The sequence below is a fragment of the Lynx canadensis genome, chromosome B1 (genome assembly GCF_007474595.2).
Source record: "Lynx canadensis isolate LIC74 chromosome B1, mLynCan4.pri.v2, whole genome shotgun sequence".
NCBI classification, from domain to species: domain Eukaryota; kingdom Metazoa; phylum Chordata; class Mammalia; order Carnivora; family Felidae; genus Lynx; species Lynx canadensis.
Genome location: NC_044306.2, coordinates 141,764,258 through 141,780,136, shown reverse-complemented (window position 1 = coordinate 141,780,136; position 15,879 = coordinate 141,764,258). Strand labels below are relative to the sequence as shown.

Here is a 15,879-nt window from a genome sequence, read left to right as displayed (position 1 = left end):
ATTTATTGAAGTGTTTTCCTAAATTAAAAATTGAGGTGCATGAATTAGGACAAGTATGCAGAGCAGGGCATAAGATCAGAGGCTGGTTTAAAGATGCAGATTGGTATTTGCCAAACCATTTGTTATTTGCCTACTCTGGTTACAGTTTTTTGATTTAACCACATACCACTTTTGTCTCTAATAAATTAATAGCATTATTGCAAATAATAGCATTAAAACAAATCATATTAAACATTTTAAACATATTAAAACTACTAAAATCTATGAAACATAAGTACTAATCTGTTACATTTACAAAAAAGATATACCTAAAAAATAAGTCCCCTAGGGATAAGAATGGAATAGTTTTATTCTTTATTAAAAATAGGATATTCTCCTCAGTATTGTTTAGTTTAAGATATTGATGAGATTTATATTACTTTTTTTTTACTTTTGATGTTAATGAGCATAAAAAATGTCAGTTATATCGTGTGTGTGAGCGTGGGTATATATAGCATATATATTACGTATACTTTGTATTCTAAAGGATTGCCAACCTTTGGAAACAAAGGTTTGCCACTGATGAGAATAGAGTCCTGCATTGAAAATCTGTAGGAGAAAGTTCTTGTTAGTGTTCCATTGCATGTGTACTATCTAAACTGATTAGTTATAAAGGACGATGAGTATCTAAAGATATGAGGCCCAGGTAAGCATGCAGGGTGCTGAAAGCTATGACTTGTAGCTCACATAGCATTGCCTACTTAAATCTCATCTCCAGTGACACTGTTTATAGAATCACAGGTGTGATGTGTTTGGGAATTTTTTTTTTTTCCTAATTTCTGTGTAACTTTAGAAAAAAAAAAAATGGTTTATCATCAAAATCCTCCGCATACTCCAGTTTGGGAAATACTGAATTGGATATCTGTGAAAGTGCATAAGACTCGTTTTAACTCCACCCCTGTGAAATTATGTATTGAGGGAGATGGGAGGTTGGAGCAGGAAAGGGTAATGGTTAAATAGGTAGAAACAGTTACATACTTGGCAAATATGAGCACTAGTTTCCCAGAGGAACAATTCAGTTGCACTTGGGGCCTTAATGTTACTTCGTCAATATTTCCATTTAATATCAATCTTTACCAAAGATACGTTGAGTATAATATCTTAACAATTTAAAAGGTCATCTGTAAGCAAATATTCCTGCTTATAACTAGGTCAGTAGAAGGTGAGAATTGGGTTAAATGTTTGGCTGTAAATGTATAAGAGATGTTTGAGTAGAAGATAAGTAACCGGGTAGTTCCTTAGACAAAGGGAAAGGTCAGTATCTTGGTTAGCATGATTATTTCCTTTACCACTTAATCTGCTAAAATTTCTACTCTTCCATTGTGTTGATATATCTTTAGTATGGCTATTGGAGAGTGTTACCATGATGTATTCAAATAATAGTGACATAAACATCAACACATATATTATTTTACTTTTTATGGTAAATTGCCCTGTTGTATTAGTTATTTGTTGCTGCATAATAAATTACCCCCAAATTTAGTGTTTTAAAACAATGATAAACATTTGTGATCTCATACACTCTTTAGATCAGGAATTTCGGAGTGGTTTAGCCCTATGTTTATGTCAAGGGAAGGGTCTCTCATGAGGGTACAGTTAAGATGTTTGCCTGGAGTTGCAGTCTGCTGAAGGCTTGGCTGGTGCTGGAGGATCTTTTCATAAGATGGCTCACGCAACATGGCTTAGGGCTGGAGGCCTTCGTTCTCTGTCACATGGATCTTTCCAAAAGGTTGCTTAAGTATTCTTTTTGGCAAAGCCAAAGACTGTTTTGAATGAAGAATTATTTGTTCTGGTTTGTTCAAGAACAAATGGTCCAAAAGAGAGGGCAAGAAAGAACCTGTGATGCCTTTTATGATATAGTCTCAGAAGACACACTGGTCCTTCTCTGCCATATTTCATTTGTTGGAATTGAGTCACTAGATCTAACCCAATATTCAAGGGCAGGGTAATTCGATTCTGTGCAATGTCCAAGAACTTGTAGATGTATTTAAAAAAATTTTTTTTTTCAACGTTTATTTATTTTTGGGACCGAGAGAGACAGAGCATGAACGGGGGAGGGGCAGAGAGAGAGGGAGACACAGAATCGGAAACAGGCTCCAGGGTCCGAGCCATCAGCCCAGAGCCTGACGCGGGGCTCGAACTCACGGACCGCGAGATCGTGACCTGGCTGAAGTCGGACGCTTAACCGACTGCGCCACCCAGGCGCCCCAATGTATTTTAACACCTATTTAAACCATTGGTTAAGGTGACACGCCTCATTGATTTATAGCCTACCAAGAAGAATCAATGAAATCATCCAAAGAACATCAAGAGGAGGATAGGGATAGGGAATCAGAAAGTTCTCAAAGGGATCATTGGCAGGCAGGAGGGAGAACACCTATTTCTGTTTGAGTTCTAGCCTCTCTGATTTGTGTTTCAGGGGCTCTGAAAGTCCTTGAAGGCAGTTTTGGAATTAGTATGAGATTCTGTCATGTGGAGGCAGGCTTAGATATTGGCAGTTGATGCGTTCCCACCATGAGTTCAAAACTGAATTATATTTGATTTTAAGATAGCTAAGTCATATTTACTAAAAAAGACTATCTACTTGTTGGTAAATTACTATGTTTTTGTCTAGCTTTCAGTAAGTGTTTACACATTCCTTTCTTGGCTCAGCTATACTGTACAGGCTTGGACTAGGGGACTAAATGGGCAACTTTTGCCCTCTCTTTTCAAGATCTGAGTGGTGGCAGTGGAAGTAAGCTCCCAAGGGGAGAGTGTATTTAGGGAGATGAGTCAAGGCTTGCAAATTTGAGGTACTTTTTTAGAAATGCATGGAGATTCTCCCTCCATTACCAATGTTAGAATATCTGGACCTGAATTATGAAACAAATGTGACAACTTTGTTACATTGCCTTGTACCTGTGGTATATTTCCAGGCTGGGGTGACTGACAGGTACCAAGGGATTGTCAGGTTAAGAAATCTTTACATTCTCGCCTTCTTTTAAAAGCCAAAAGGCCTATTAGATAACTTTCATAAAACCAGTGGTCCCAAGCTCCAGCTATGTAGATACTTTAAATACCATGAGTTATTTATTAAGTAGAAAACAACCGTCATCTAGTTCTAGCTAATACATAAAGCAGTCCTAACAGTTCATGTTTTCTTGGTAGCTGTGTAGAGAATGCCTTTGTCAAAAGGAAAATTATTGTGGTGTTCTCAACATAACCAGGGCATAAGATCATATTCAATAGTGATTTTAGAGTGATACTGTTTGACATGGCAACTGATTGTCACTTTAGGGCTGTTTGCTATGATGATCATAATATTTATTGAGTGCTGATTTCTTTTTCTAGATACCGTTCTTTTTGTTTTATACGTATTAACTAATCTTCTCAGTAACCTTATGGGGTAGATAGTTACTCCTGTTTTACAGATGAAGAAGCTGAGACAGAGAGAGGTTAAGGAACCTGCCCAAGGGTACACATGGGGGTGGTTCAGATCCCAGGTGGTCTCCTTAATCTGCCATCTCCATCGTAATAAAAGGATCTGCTTTTCTAAGTATTTAGAAAGTATGAACTAGGGCACTTTAGAATTTTTAATTCTAATGTTTTTTTTTTCTTCTTTCCCTCTCTTAATTATTACTATAGGTCAGTTGCTGGTAAAGAGGCAGTTGCAAATGTTACAAGTCAGAAGAACATCAGTAACCCACCTGATATGTCAGGGTGGAATCCTTTTGGAGAGGATAATTTCTCCAAGTTAACAGAAGAGGAACTGTTGGACAGAGAATTTGACCTTCTGAGATCAAGTAAGGGACACTTGAAGGCTTACTTTGCTTCACAGTAATATAACAGCTCTATAATAATTCAGCAAGGCCAAAGACTGTTTTGAGGTGGTAAATAGAAAATTCTTTTTGTGCATTTGAGGGCAAAAATCAGGCCATCTTCTTTTATATATACTATCTAACTATGTTGTGTGCATTAGAAATCAATTGCTTGATAGTAGCTATTAAATCCAAGATTGCTGATAATAATGCTGATTCCTAACACTTAAATACTGCATAACTTTGTTAAATTCAGAATATCTCTAAAACATGAAAAATTAATGTTCAAATGAAAAGGGAGACATTAGTATCTTGCTTACTAATCATTTTGCAGCTCTGTTTTCTTGCACACTCAGTAGAAGATATTGTGGGTCTGAAATGCCCTTTGAAAGTGCCTGAAAGAAAACATGGGCTACTACATTATGTTAATGTTTTGTGATGCCCTTTCATTGAGTCCTGACATAAAAGGGCTGCTTTGTTGTCCTGATATGGCAAAAGATAAATAAATTATTTTCCACTTTAAATCAGATATCTCAATGTTTTTACTTGGAATCCTTACCTTTTCTTAAATTACCTAATATATATGTCAAGCCTCACCACACGTATTTTAGAAAAGTTGTTTTTTGGAAGGTGGGTGTGTGGAATGTTTTCAGAAGGTTGCAAAATAGGAACAAGAAGCTAACCTCTAGAGTCTGTAGATAATTTTCAGGTTTTGGAGGCCTGTGTGTGTGTGTGTGTGTGTGTGTGTGCACACGCCTGTCCAAGTGTGTTTTCCTGTTTTGCGTGTGAAAAGACAATCCAAATGGTCCCTAGTTTTAGTTCCTAGTTTCTATTTTATTTTAGGTAACTGGCTTTATGAGAACACTGATTAGATGAAATGCTTTCTTCCCAACTGATACATATTTTATGTAAAATTTTTATAAATGCCCTAAATTCACAAAAGACTACTGGTTTAGGATTTAAATTTGTATTCTTCATATTGGTTATATGCTTATGAAAAATTAAGTTGATGATTAATGCAGATATAAAAATGAGCTTTGAACCTTTAATAAAGGTTTGTCAACTCTGGTAAAACCAAACTTACATCTTTTAATTAAAAAAGTTTTTGTAAACCATGACTGTTTTTGTTTGGCATTTCTAGTATACTTTATGTTGAGTATCCCCCAGAGACAAGTTTTAAAGAAGGAAATGAAGTATCTCTTTCTTTCGGGGTAGTGGCAGGGAGACTCAGGGATTAACCAAATCAATACAATTTATGGGGTTATTTTGAAAGCAAAAGGTAAAATTAAAATATTCATTTTAGTGTGTTTTGACCCAGGATGGTAGCTAAGGGTTTGCTAAATCAGTACTTTCTACTCTTTGGGTAAAACTCCTCCTTTTTTTTCCATCAGTGGATGGAAGAGGTAGAGTATTCTCTATCTTATAAAAATGTGTTATTCTGAGCATCTTAGAATTTGTAATGACAGCCAAATTTTACTTACTTCACTTAGGGAAAAATGGCATATAGTATATTCATGTGTACATAACTTCATAAAATTTGGGGTTAACATGTAAAACTCTTAACCAGCTATTTGCTTTCAAACTTCAAGATCAGATAACATGTAATTTTTGTATGTATCTGTGCACACGTGTATGCCAAAGAGTTTAGATTTTACTGCCCTGTTGATTATGGAAAGATACTAAGTTCCAAATGCAAGTACAGGAGGAGCTTTATCTGAAGGTCAGACTTTGGAGCAAGTCAGCCATTTGGAAAAGTGCCTAGATGGTCCCTGAGCTATTGAAACCACTGTCACAGGGCTGCCACACTCAAATTGGCATATAGCACCAGAAAACATACGAGGGTTCTGATACTTGGCAATGCCATTTAATTAGGTTGTAATCTCAGGAAAGGGACATAACTGCTGTCTCACTTCCTTGTTTATAAATTGGGTATAATGATGCTTACCTCGCAGAGTTATCAGGAAAATTAAATAATGTCTTGAAAGAGTCTGGGCACTCCATAAATGGCACCTCCCTTTCCTCATCTTCAGTGGAAATCATAGGTTCCATCTTGAGGTTATTGCCCTTTAACCAGCATTTAAAAATTATATATAAACTATCAGGTTTAGAAAAACCAAATTCGAAGGGACTTTATGCACAAACAACATCAACAGCAGAAATGACATGACAGCAAAAGAAAAAAGTCTGTCTTTTCCTTAATAATTGATAGTTGTAATAATGGTGTTCAAAAAAGGTGAAATATCTTTAATAACGCTTATAAAGAAATCATTAATGTATAGAATATAGTTTAGAAAGATTTCTTTGCAAAGTGTTACTTAACTGTAATATATTCAGTCCTCTTTAGCACCTCTGACTCACAAGCAATAAGGTATCTAATATTTGATCCACTTGACAAGGTCTAAATTTCCCTGCTGCATAGAAGATTTCATTCAGAACCCTAGGAGTTTCAGTGGAAGGCTAACAGTGTAATGAAAGTTAATTAATTTTGGTCATTACTAGTTGGTTTCTTTGTTGTTAAAAACTTTTTGTAAAATAGTAAGTAAATTATTGATGCATTTGAAATAGCAAATTTTCCTTTTTTCTCAGCACAGATTTTACCAGCTATTTTCCAGACTCTTTTGAAGTAATTTGTATTTGGTTTGTGATATGCTTTCCATTGAGAAACTGAATACCTGTATATAGGCATTGCCCATGTAATGATTGTTCAGAGTAATACATTGCCATCTGAGGTTTTATTTTTAAGATGGTACATGGTTATTTATTTTTTAAAAAAAGGATAATTCTGTCTAGGAAATATTTTACTTGTGTGTATTATCCAAAAGGTGATTTAAGAATCATATATTTTGACATACCAGAATTCTAAAATACTAGTAGTTGGTAACAAAAACTTTTTTAGTGATCTTTAATTAAAGAATACAGTTGTCGGGGCACCTGGGTGGCTCAGTCTGTTGAGCATCCGACTTCAGCTCAGGTCATGATCTCACGATCTGTGAGTTCGAGCCCCGCGTCGGGCTCTGTGCTGACAGCTCAGAGCCTGGAGCCTGCGTCAGATTCTGTGTCTCCCTCTCTCTCTGCCCCTCCTCTACTTGTGCTCACTCGCTCGTTCTCTCTCTCTCCCTCAAAAAGTAAATAAAAATTAAAAAAAAAAACAATAAAGAAAACAGTTGTTGATTCCATATACCAGTTGGCAAAGGGATTTAACATATAAAATAGACCAGATTCTTGCTTTTGCTTTCAGTGTAACTGAATATTATTTATGGTTCAGAATTTTTTGTCTGTTCCTACTTAAAATCAAAACATTAAATTAAAATTAAGCATCATGAATAAAGCTGATATCAGTGACATTTTTTAAAGCTTAAACTTGTATTTTTCTTTGTCTTTTGTACCAAAATATCCAGATTAGCATGTAAACTTTAGAAATCTGTGATAAAATTTAATACATTAAACACTAATTAGAATACAGGTGTTTGCTTTGGGAAAATTTTTAACTTGCATTTGTTCAAATGGTTGTGTAGCTCTGCATGTTAATTAAAAGTAATACTTAATGGAATATTATTTTTGTTGATGGCAATTGTTTGTTTCTGTTTAAAACCGTGTTACAATAACTAAAAGGAAGAAGAGAAGAAACCACAGACTATGGCTGCTTTGCACATTCCACCGAATGTGTTGTTGTTTTCCTGCGAAGCCAGGAAGGATATAGATATAAACATCTGTATTAATTTGTTGTAAAATACTAACTCTTTCCATTTTAAGCAAATTCACATTTATGGCTGTTTCTTCAGTGCAGAATAACAGAACTTCTCAAATATATTTGAGTAGTTTCAGAAGTATCAGGTGAAGACTGTACTTGTAAAATTTATTCATTAACTTTTTGGCTATTCAGTCCATTACCCATATAAAATGCTGAGTTAACTTATCAGGGTATATTAATTTTCTGATGATGTTGTGGAATATACTTTGATTCTAGGATTTTTAAATCCTGTATTTTTGCCATCTGTATCAATTAAAAATCCTGAAAAGATATGTCTTTATTCACCTACATAATTCTTTTGGGAAGGCAGGAGGAGGTAAGTTTCTTAATATTGGGCAAATCAAGCTCAAGTTTTGCTCTAATGTACACCAATTATTTGAAAATGGATTTAAATTCATTTAGGGGTGACTGTGTATTTGAAAAGTATTCCTGTATACCTTTTGATTAGCTTTCAATTATAGGTAATTAATAATTAAAAAATTAACATATGTATTTATTTGTATTTTGTACCCTGAGATCTAGATTATTCTGTGAACTTTTTTTTTATTAATATTTTAATGTTTATTTTGAGAGAAAGAGAGAATGTGTGAGCAGGGAAGGGGCAGAGAGAGAGAGGGAGAGAATCCCAAGTAGGCTATGCTCTGTCAGCACAGAGCCTGATGTGGGCCTCAGTCTCACGAACCACAAGATCATGACCTGAGCTGAAATCAAGAGTCGAACACTTAACTGACTGAGCCACCCAGGTGCCCCTATCCAGTGAACTTCAGAAATTTAAATGATTTAAAAAAAAAAAAAAAAAAAAGTCCTCCATGGAAAAATTGATTCTGTGTTTTATGGAACAGTGAGAACATGATTCATTTTATAGTGAATTTATTCTGATTTCTGTTTTGAAATAATTGGATAAATGAACTTTGCATATAAGAGTGTCTCCATATTTTAAACTGTGAGACTCACTGTATAAAAAATACTGGTTTATCCCTACACGATAATGTTTGTACTCTTGTCATAACTACATGGTGCTGTTTATACATTTATGTGAATTTGCCACAGATTGATGGAGATAATATACCAGTGCATGAGGATTCAAAGAACCTTAGTGGTAACTTTGCATTTTTATGTGCTGGGAACCATTGGTACAATACTGGTTTATAAACCTGGAGAGCACATTAAAGTGTAGATTCTCAAACTCCTGCTCAGATAATCTGATTCATTAGTTTTGTGGTAAGGCCCAGGTAACTACATTTTATACAGGAATCCTAGCACTTACAATGCAAGTGGTTTAGAAAGGAAGTTTGGTCCTAGTTTAGACCTAAGTACTTGCATATACTGTCTTGATTTTCAAGAATGAGGGATCTTGGATATTGTTATGCTGTGGCTGTCACTCTGAGATAGTCTCTTTCATCTGTCCTTTCCCACTTCCTCTTTTCCTTTGTCCTTTTCTTTTCTGTACCAGAATTTTCATTGTTATCCACTGCAGTATTGGATTTGAAAAGTAACTCTTAAGTTTTGGAACTTTTAGTTTGTGCATAAATCAATGGTCAGTTTGTTGTCTTCACAAAATATTTATTATTATATTACCAGTGAAATTTCAAGTAAAATTTTAGTCAACCCAAAGTTTCAGGTGGATATTGCAGAGTTAGTTTAGCCATAAAAGCTGATAATTGTATCCATTCTCATAAGGGTATTTAAAGAATTCTCCATAGCAATAATTAAGTATAGTTAGGATATTGTCGACTGTAGGGCTTGCCTTCCTGAGTGTGCTCCCTGGACCAGTAGTATTGCATCACCTGGGAGCTTGTTGAAGTGCAGAGTCTCAGAACCCATCCCAGAACTGTCCAATCAGAATCTGAATTTTAATAAATCCCAGCTCACTGGAATGCACTTTTAATTTGAGAAGCACTGTCCTAGGGTGCTTTCACTTGGAGCTTTTTGCTTCATTCTGAAGTTATACTTCATTTTTAGGAACGTCTAATTATATTTGGATTTTCTTTGCATACCCTGCAATGTCTTAGGACTCAAATGAGACCCGCAGAATTTATCCATAGGGTTTTTTAAACATGAAGGGTATAGTCCTAGGAATGCTTAAAATGCCTGAAAAAACAGAATGGGTTCCTAATAGTATATGCTTGATTGCTAAGAATCAGAGGATAGGGAGACAACTTACAAAAATTGAGAAGTTCCCAGCTGATCAAGTGCCTGTGGTACGCAGTTTAAGAGCAGGGCAAGATAATCACTACTAGGGAGTTAGGGGACAAGCCTGCCTCTGCAAGAGTCAGAGCCTTTGCTCTCGCGTTCCCCCTGTCTGGTGTGTCCTTCCCCAGGTATCCCTTCCCTGCCTCCTTCGAGTCTTTTCTCACCTGATACTTATGAGTCTATTTATTACTGTCACTTGTGCCCACACCCTTAATTATTTTTACCCCACACTGCACTTTTCTCTACGGCTTTATTTTTAACATGCTCTATATATTTCTCATTATGCTTATTGCTTTTTTTGTTTGTTTTTCCATGCCAGCATATAAACTCCAAGAAGGCAAGACCCTTCATTTTGTTTGATGTTGCCTGCCCATTGTCTAGAATAGTGCCTGGCACATACTAGATCACAGATATCTATTGGATAAAATAATATACTCTGTCATTAAGGCTTTTAATTTAATAGAGGAATATCTGTGTCTTTCTGTGTATATGTGAATGATAAAATAACTACAAAGTAGTATGAGAAATGAACAGTAATGTAATAAATTATTGCTATTGAGAAATAAGATTTACCTATTTTATGAATAAATAGCCGTTTGCAATATATTTCCCATATGTATGTTTGGAGGAAGTCTGCCAAATGTGTCTCTTTTTAGTAAGCTGGGTTTTAGTTCAGGTCCAGTATGTTACAAGTTGAAGACAACTGGGTATTTAAATAAACCAAACTAAGTTATTTATTAGGTTAATTGTGTTTGTGATATTTAGCAGTGAGAGGATTTGTTAAGCTTGCCTTGTAGCAACAAGTATCTATTAAGCTCAGGACTTGCCCCCTAATACTTATAAAAATGAACTCTGAATCTAATATTTTTCAAAAAGGCTGTTGCTGTGTTTAATTTTATTTATACTGTTACCATTTTTTTTTTAATTTAAAGACCGTTTTTATTTTATTTTATTTTTTGTTTCATCTTATTTTTACAGACAGGCTCGAGGAGAGAGCATCCTCAGATAAGAATGTAGACCCACTTTCTGCTCCACATAACCATCCTCCAGAAGATCCTTTTGGTTCTGTTCCTTTCATTTCTCACCCAGGCAAGTTACATATGTAACATCATCATTATCACTAAAAAATACACATAAGAACAACGATAATAAAAATAACAAAAAACATTTTCTTAATATAAAGCCAAAGTAAGAATTAGGTGTTAGTTATAGAAAATAGCAAATTATCTTTACCTTTGCCGTTCTAGTCTTCCTGATGTCATTCTTTCCATTGGGATGTTCAGTTGTGCTTTTTGCCAATGTAGAAAAATGCTGATTTACATAGTAGAACCATAACTGTTTCTTCTTATCTTTATTGTTGGATACCATTGAAAACAATTCATGTATAACATCTCTCTCCTTTTTATGTATTTAAAATACATTCAAAGATATTTTTATACTCAGCTTTTGCTTAAAAACCCTGTGTTTTCCTAAGTTTATACATGCTTTTTTTTTTTAGCTGTGTTTAAAAAGTATTACTGATTTTGTACTTGTCACAGTAATTTGGTGACAAATTACTCTTTTCTTCTTTTTTCCTTTAATTTTAATTTAGAATTTAAATACTGTTATTGCCAGCAATAAATATCTGTAGTAATATTTTCCAAGTAATTCCCCAGTTAACACTGTAGAAGATACTAGGATAGAATAAGATCCCACTTTGGCATAAATGGATCTGTGTGTGTGTTCATAGTGGAAAAAAAAAAAAAAAGAGTTTGGTGATAGAAAAGAGAAATATATTAGAAGAAATAATGCCTTTTTAGAAGGTAAAGCTTTGGTTTACTATATTCAAGGTAACTGTCAGCCATGTTCTTGCATTCTTTTCCTTGTATTTTTCACTCAGGCAAGTTACATATATGTAATAACATCATTGCTACCATTTAAACGTTTAAACATGCACACAAGTGGGGCGCCGGGGTGGCTCAGTCAGTTGGGCATCTGACTTTGGCTCAGGTCATGATCTCACGGTTCGTGAGTTCGAGCCCCATATCGGGCTCTGTGCTGACAGCTCAGAGCCTGGAGCCTGCTTCAGATTCTGTGTCCCCCTCTCTCTCCGCCCCACCCCTGCTTGTGCTCTATGTCTTTTAAAAATGAATAAACATAAAAAAAATTTAAACATGCACACAAGTGAGAACAACAACAAAAGAAACACCTTATAAACAAAAGAAAAATTTTAATTGTAAGTTTAATAAGAAATAGGTGTTCAGGATTTCTGATGAATATATTGAGGCGGTGTTAATACCTTTCAACATTTAGATTTGGTTTTCCAGAACATGCAGCACAATAATTAGGAGTTTCTACATACTTTTATGTTCTCTGTTTTACTCTGTGACATTTAGAAAACAGTCCATATCCAGTTTCTGTTTCTTTCAAATTACCTTTTTAATGAATGACACGACATTAATTGGGGAAGACAGTTTATAGTTTCTACTTAACATGCACATATGTACTCCCTCACACCCCAGATATCCTAGGTCATAAAGATGTTGTTACTCTTTCTAAACACATTATAATATCTCAAAATGGTCATTACAAGCTGTCAAGAACCTAGGTCTTAAACTGTTTGTGGTAGAAATGGTTTCAGTACTGTTAGCTCTTTTCCACACCCTAGAAGGAGTTCTGTAATCCCTTTCAAGTTTGCACGTAGCTGTGCAACTTCTTTTTTCTTTAAGAGCTTCTGAAAGAAACCTGGTGAAATGGACTAGAATCAGGGACTAGAGTAAGCCCCAGTAGTTTGCCTTTTCCCTGGGCACCCTTATTTTGGGGTTGGCCTAGGATTTTTGTCGTTAGAAATATGCTCACAGATTTGAGCTTGATTGCTGCTGGTGTTATTTTGTTTTCTTTTCACTGTGGGCATTTAATTCCTCTGTTATGTTATAAGCTTATCAAGGGGTGCGTAAAATGAATTGTCTATCTTTGAATCCTGCCTAGTAGCCAACCCAGTAATTATCTAATAATATTCATTGGATGTATGAAAAAATTCGGGCTATTCCTAAAAATTCAGACTCTTAAGTATTAAGATAGTGATCTTAAAAAAAATGATCTTTGCTATAAAGGCTATAATGCTACCACTACTTTAAAAAGTTGGATTTAACAAGGTTTATAATGAAAAAAAAAATTCACTTCTCTGTCTGCTGTGTCCCTGTCCCTTTTTTCCTGTTTAGACTCCTCAGAGATAATTTTTTCACTTCTGGTATTTTAATGTATCATACTTACTCTGCTATTTCTTACTTTTTACCTCCAATTTTAGATAGTATGTGTGGACTTCCTAAAACCCTACTCTACCCTCCCCCCAAACACACACAATCACACACACGTTTTGTTCCCCCTAGCCTTCCAGTACAGCTTTGACAAAGTTGTTGGTTGTCAGTGTTCAGTGTGTACATTTTTTGAATATGTAAATATTTGTTACCAATGTTCCAGTGTACCATGATTACATTTCCTTTCTTCTATGCGGTTTTTGTTTTTTCTGGAGTTAATTATAATTACATTTATAAAAATTTCTGTTTTTATTTCTTTATTGTTTTATGTACCCTGTCATCGATTCATCTCCATTTAGAAATATGAATTTCTTCCCATTTTAAGGTGGCTACCATTTTCATTTTTACCTGGTTACCTCTCATGGAGCTCTGCAATCTGAATTGGTTGCTTCCTGTAACTTACCATCCTAGTATTTTCTTCTACACTCCAGACTTCTGGGCATTCCTGGGTCTCCTCTCTTTTCTTTCTTTGTTAGTAGAGCAACTCCTCTACTAGTTTCTTGAGAAAGTATGCACGGGAGGAAAAGTTTTAAACTTTGCTGCCTAAAAATATATTTTTTTCTGCACAAGCACTTCACTGATAATTTGGCTGGGTAAATAATTTTGTGTTGGACGTAATTTTCCCTATGAATTTTTGAGGCATTGCTTCATTGTATTCCAGCTTTAAAAAAAAAAAAAAGGCTGCAACTAGAGGAATATTCTCTATGCCCTACCCTTTATTATTTAGAGTCCAAAGTACCCTTTTTGCCCCTATTTTTTAAATAGCTGCATGTATTACAGATCTGGTACAGTCAGTTGGCCTCCCTTAGTTTGTTCACATAGATACATCTTTCTGATTTGGCGCCTTAGTTTATGCTTTCAGACTTTTTGGAAGCTTAAGATAACATTTTGATAGACCATTCTGAAATGATTGAAATCTAGCTTTTCTTTTTATTTTTAAACATTTCCTTATGGGTCAAATTAAATTTTATAAATATCAATTTATGCAGAGGTCAAATAATTATTTCAAGAATATATTTGGTGCTGTGTATAAGGATAATATCTTCTTCCATAAGTTGATATTTTAATTATGGAATTATATTTACTTTTTATGTCAGGTTACTAAACTATTAGTAGTGTGGTATATCATAATTATAATTTAAAAAGTTCTAGGTATAAATGTTAGTTCTATTACAGATTAACCATGTGATATTGGGTGTTGCCTCATTTCTTGGAGGGGGTCTGTATCTTAAACTGGAGATAATAAAGGGGTGCCTGGGTGGCTCAGGCCGGGTGGCTCCCGGTTCGTGGGTTCAAGCCCCACGTCGGGCTCTGTGCTGACAGCTCAGAGCCTGGAGCCTGTTTCAGATTCTGTGGTCCCTCTCTCTTTGCCCCTCCCTGTTCATACTCATATCTCTCTCTCTCAAAAATAACAAACATTAAAAAACATTAAAAAAAACCCTGGGGATATAGTGGCTACTTGATGAGATTATTGAAAGAATTAAAGAAGAGAATGTTATACAAAGCACATTCTCAGCATGGTTGTATTGTGGCTGTTGTTGGTAGTGTTATTAAATATATTTTACTACTTACCAAAAGTCCAAAATCTTAGTGTTAAATAAGTTGTAGCTGCTATCCAGCTAGTAGTAGTACAGAGTTCCAGTAATAGTAAACTAGTATTCTCTTAACTACCTGGTACCTTTAAATATAGTGTAGAATCTGAAACTTTTCACTACCAAGAGCTGTTTCAATTGTGCTATTTCTGTTTTTATTAAAGCATTAATTACCAGTATTCACTATAGTGTACTCATAAAAATCATATTCAAAGCATAGTATTCATTTCCCTCTCAAACCCACACACCCATCCATCTCCCTGAGGCATCATTTTTTTTTAACTTTTTCTTTTTTTTGTGTGTTTATTTATTTTTGACAGACAGAAAGAGAGACAGAGCACGAGTGGGGGAGGGGCAGAGAGAGAGGGAGACACAGAATCTGAAGCAGGCTCCAGGCTCTGAGCTGTCAGCACAGAGCCCGACACGGGGCTCGAACTCACAGACCATGAGATCGTGACCTGAGCCGAAGTCAGACACTCAACCGACTGAGCCACCTAGGCACCCCTCCCTAAGGCATCATTTTAGTTAGTCTGTATACCAACAAAGGATGTGTGGCTCTGTGAATTAAAGTGTGGACTGCCTAATTTTAATAAATACAACTTCTGAAATATATAGTATTTGAAGAATTTTGTTGACATATAGGCTATATTAATTAAGTCCATGAAATTTTAGATTTCTTACATTGCATTGCATTTTTAATTAGGTTTGGTGAACTTAGTCTTCCAAGTCTCAGATCTACCCTCATGGTCTCATTATCTAATAGGTGGTTAAATTGAGTTTAGGGTTGGGAAGCCACATTATTTATAGCAAATTTTCTTGGGACATAAACTATTAACAGGTTGTCAGTTCAAATGCTAGGTCATTTTATAAGTGATGATATGCAGATATTTCTTATATTTTTAGATTCTAGTAGGTAATTCTAGAAGATCAAGAATTTTGTTGTTTCAGGATGTCAGCAATAATGGCTACATTTATTGAATTCTCTTTCATACATATAGTGGAGACAGGCTCAGAGAGCATCAATGATCTGGTTAAGGTCAGATAGTTTATAAGTAGGAATCCAGCTCTGTCTGCTTCTAAACTCTCTTCTGTAATAGCAGCTGAACAAATAAAAATGGTAAGTGGCTTGTTTCAAATAGCAATTACAATATCACTAACATAATAGAAATGTCAGTTTTACAGCATTTTTAATCTGGCTGGGAAAACTAGCC

General features: G+C 35.2%; 1 protein-coding gene across 5 annotated transcripts in view; it reads left to right on the top strand.

The window, feature by feature from the left end:
* The window catches only part of BMP2K (BMP2 inducible kinase), a 130,790-nt gene that overhangs the window by 99,268 nt on the left and 15,643 nt on the right, over positions 1 to 15,879 (top strand). For 4 of the 5 annotated variants that reach the window (XM_030313613.1, XM_030313615.1, XM_030313611.1 and 1 more), the window contains 2 exons: positions 3,664 to 3,821; positions 10,759 to 10,869. In XM_030313613.1, the coding sequence (XP_030169473.1) occupies positions 3,664 to 3,821; positions 10,759 to 10,869 (269 nt within the window). The remainder of the gene's footprint in view (positions 1 to 3,663; positions 3,822 to 10,758; positions 10,870 to 15,879) is intronic. The other variant, XM_030313614.1, reaches the window with a different exon arrangement.